The sequence below is a fragment of the Limulus polyphemus genome, unplaced genomic scaffold, assembly GCF_000517525.1.
Source record: "Limulus polyphemus unplaced genomic scaffold, Limulus_polyphemus-2.1.2 Scaffold3476, whole genome shotgun sequence".
In the NCBI taxonomy this organism is placed as follows: Eukaryota; Metazoa; Arthropoda; class Merostomata; order Xiphosura; family Limulidae; genus Limulus; species Limulus polyphemus.
The window spans coordinates 21,573-25,306 of NW_013669086.1; the positions used below are offsets into that span (position 1 = coordinate 21,573).

The following is a 3,734-nucleotide window of genomic DNA, read 5'->3' on the forward strand; positions in this document are numbered from 1 at the left end:
TTGTTCAGAAACTATGTTGTTGCAATGTTCAGTAACTATTACTACATTGTTCAGAAACTATGTTGTTGCAATGTTCAGTAACTATTACTACATTGTTCAGAAATTACATTGTCCCATTATTAAGAAACTATATTGTTGCATTGTTCAAAGCTTGACATGGTCTGGTGATTAGGGTGTTTGCCTCACAATCTGCAAGTAATGTGATCAAACCCTTCCTTCATGGGAGCATTGTAAAGCAACGGTCAATCCCATTACGCATTGGTAAAAGAGTAGCCTTAATAGTTGGCAATGACTGGTGTTGACTAACTGCCTTCTCTCTTAGACTATCACTTGATAATTAGGGACAGATAGTGCAGATAGCCCTCAAGTAGCTTTTTATGAAAATTCATCAAACAAACTTTGTTCAGAAACTATATTGTTAGAGATAAAGAAAGTTCTTGTTTAACCTCATAAGTTTAATCTCTTAGTTTCACACACACACAAACATCAAGCTTGATTTGGATTAACCTAAACCTTTCTATTATACATGCATTTTGAATCCACATTGATAGTAAATTTGTATTATTTGAGGAGCGTTTGAAGCTTTTCATGTGGAATAAAAGAATCCAATTCCCACTTCTTTCACCACTAATAACTGGTTTGATCAAGTGACATTAAATATTCTATTCAGTTTCATTTGAAACACTTTTAATATGTAGCAAACTAAGTTTCAAGGCAAGAAAAGTATGTTTCATGGCGTTACATTAAATGTTACACCCTGTGTCCTGTTTTTCTTTTTGAAAAATAGTAACATTCACAAATATCAATAAGTAAAGGACCAGGGCAACAGTTATGATAGTTTATTATGTTTAAACGTTTAAAGAAAAGGTTACCCTTCTATAGATTTTTCTCACAGTTTATTTTCCAGTATATAATCTAGAACGTTTGACCTAGAAGGGTCAAGTTTCTATTGTTCACTGTGCAGGTCAACTCAGTGTTATTAAGCATAGTTTTCAGCTGATATTATTACTTTCTTTTGGTTTGAAATGTAATTATTGTCACTGAAATAAAAGTCTGTTTGTTTTTTTTTCCATGACATGTCATAGGTTAAGTTTACCATGTCTTTTTTTTTAAACAGATGAACTCATTCATAAGACATTTATATCCTTTGGTGCTATACAAGAAATACGAGTCTTCAAAGATAAAGGTTATGCATTTATCAGGTATGTTTGCAATGAACAAATTCATGAACATGTTTATAACAACTAATGGACCTTAGTTATCAGCTATGTAAGGGTGTGTATGTGAGATAATATGCCTAATATTTGGCCACCAGTGGAAAATTTTACTATACAGCAATAGAATACAATGAAATAAGTAGAACTAACGCGTTAAAGAAAAAAGAAAACGTTTAATAATAATAATTGTGAATTGCTTTTCTACACAAAATTTTATTATGTATTTCACAGTGTTTTAAATGAAATGAACAACGTTAAATTAACATTATTGAAGCAAAAGAAAATGCAAAGTTAAAAACTGGTTTTGCACAAAAATTAGATAAGAAATCGTTTTACAGATGTCATAACGATACTTTTGGTTGAATATCTAGTAAATTTTTTAATTCATTTTAATAATAAATATAACTGTAAATAATATTTATAAACAACTTGTGTAGAAAAGAAATACAGTCTGTATTTTACATAGTCTGAGTGATACAATGTATCCTGGTAGGAAAGGCATCTGAGCTGTAGTACCCACAAAACAGTGGGATACACTGTCTGTCAGATTTTACATTGACTCTGAAGCCTCACATATAAAAATAAACCGGTTCAAAGATGTGGTTATTATTCACCATTTGCAGCCAGTTCTCAGAAGGAGGCTGCTCCTAATTTAACAAAACCAAAATCAACAGAATAAAACAGACTGCTAAAAGCAAACCTCTGGGGTTTATTAGTAAATCTCAAGAAAGGAAGTTGAAACTTATCTTCCTGAAGTTAATGACAACATTTTTTATTTTCAAACATTCCAGTTTCAGATGATTGTACTGTGTTGTAGAATTATTTTCTATCATTTACAACTTTTTATCAGTTTTGTAACTGGCCAGGTGGTTAGGAAGCTCGACTCGCAATCTGAGGGTCGCGGGTTCGATTCCCCGTCACACCAAATGTGCTCGCCCTTTTAGCCGTGGGGGCATAATAATGTGACAGTCAATCCCACTATTTGTTGGTAAAATAGTTGGCGGTGGATGGTGATGACTAGCTGCCTTCCCTCTAGTCTTACACTGCTAAATTAGGGGATGGTTGGCATCAGGAAGGGCATCCGGTCGTAAAAACCCTGCCAAAACCGAAAATAGCGACCCCGTATAGATACTGAGTGCACGTATATTGTAAACTTAAACGATACTAAACTTTTTTACCTTTCTGGAAAAGTTGTTTTCTACTACAAATGTGTATGTGTGTGACATTTGCCATCATTCGTGAATAGATTCTGAGAAAAATATTTAATGTCTTTCGTTAATTTTGTCAAAACAAAAACATTTTTCCAGGTGTAATGTTTGGGAAAAACAATTAGTGTGATTTTATAATAGCATTCACGCCTTGCTTATCATAGATATCGGTGTTTTTTAATTATTATTTTTTTGTCTTAGATTTGCCACTAAAGAAGCAGCAACACATGCCATTGTCGGAACTCATAATTCGGAAATAAATGGTCAAATTGTCAAGTGTTCCTGGGGGAAGGAATCCTCAGATCCAACCAATCAGCAACAGGCTCAGGTATTGAACAAAGTTCTAGTGAGAGATAGATATATCACAAATTAAGTATTTTTGAATTAGTCAGAAGTACCTTGGAAAGTGTCATGTAGAGTTGACTAACCTTTTGAAGTGTGAAGTTTTCTGATTAATCACAAGGACCTTGTGAAGTGGGACATTAATTAATCAGTAGGACCTTGGAAGGTATCATGTAGAGCTGATTAACCTTGTGAAGTGTGAAGTTTTCTGATTAATCACAAGGACCTTGTGAAGTGGGACATTAATTAATCAGTAGGACCTTGGAAAGTGTCATATAGAGTTGATTAACCTTTTGAAGTTGTGAAGTTTTCTGATTAATCACAAGGACCTTGTGAATCTCAACAACTAAATAAACACACAGTCTACTGACCGACTCTTTCCTGGTTATAATGATATCTGGTGCATAACCAATGAAAAAAACTGAATTTCAAATTTTAAACCTTACACTTAAAATAATTCGTGACTTGATTTACTGTTAATAATAAAAAAAGCTGGAAAACGTTTGAAACAACTGAACTTGATGAAAGCTTGAAAAAAAAAATACATCTCAGTCTTTTATGCTGAGATAATTATTTGTTAGATATCTGACAAGATAAGTTTACCACCTCCCAAGGTCCTACTGATTAATTAATGTCGCACTTGAGATGAGCATATTTTCAGATACAATGATGCTAGTTAATGTGGATATTAACAAACTGAAGTTGGTGTGTTTTTCTTTCAATCCACGTTAGTTGTTGAGATGAGCATATTTTCAGATACAATGATGCTAGTTAATGTGGATATTAACAAACTGAAGTTGGTGTGTTTTTCTTTCAATCCACGTTAGTTGTTGAGATGAGCATATTTTCAGATACAATGATGCTAGTTAATGTGGATATTAACAAACTGAAGTTGGCGTGTTTTTCTTTCAATCCACGTTAGTTGTTGAGATGAGCATATTTTCAGATACAATGATGCTAGTTAATG

General features: G+C 33.2%; 1 protein-coding gene across 1 annotated transcript in view; it reads left to right on the plus strand.

Annotated features, from left to right (window-relative positions):
* Positions 1 to 3,734, plus strand: part of LOC106469420 (nucleolysin TIAR-like) — a 6,612-nt gene that overhangs the window by 1,216 nt on the left and 1,662 nt on the right. Inside the window, exons 2-3 of the mRNA XM_013929914.1 lie at positions 1,118 to 1,202; positions 2,627 to 2,753. Coding sequence (XP_013785368.1) covers positions 1,118 to 1,202; positions 2,627 to 2,753 — 212 coding nt within the window. The remainder of the gene's footprint in view (positions 1 to 1,117; positions 1,203 to 2,626; positions 2,754 to 3,734) is intronic.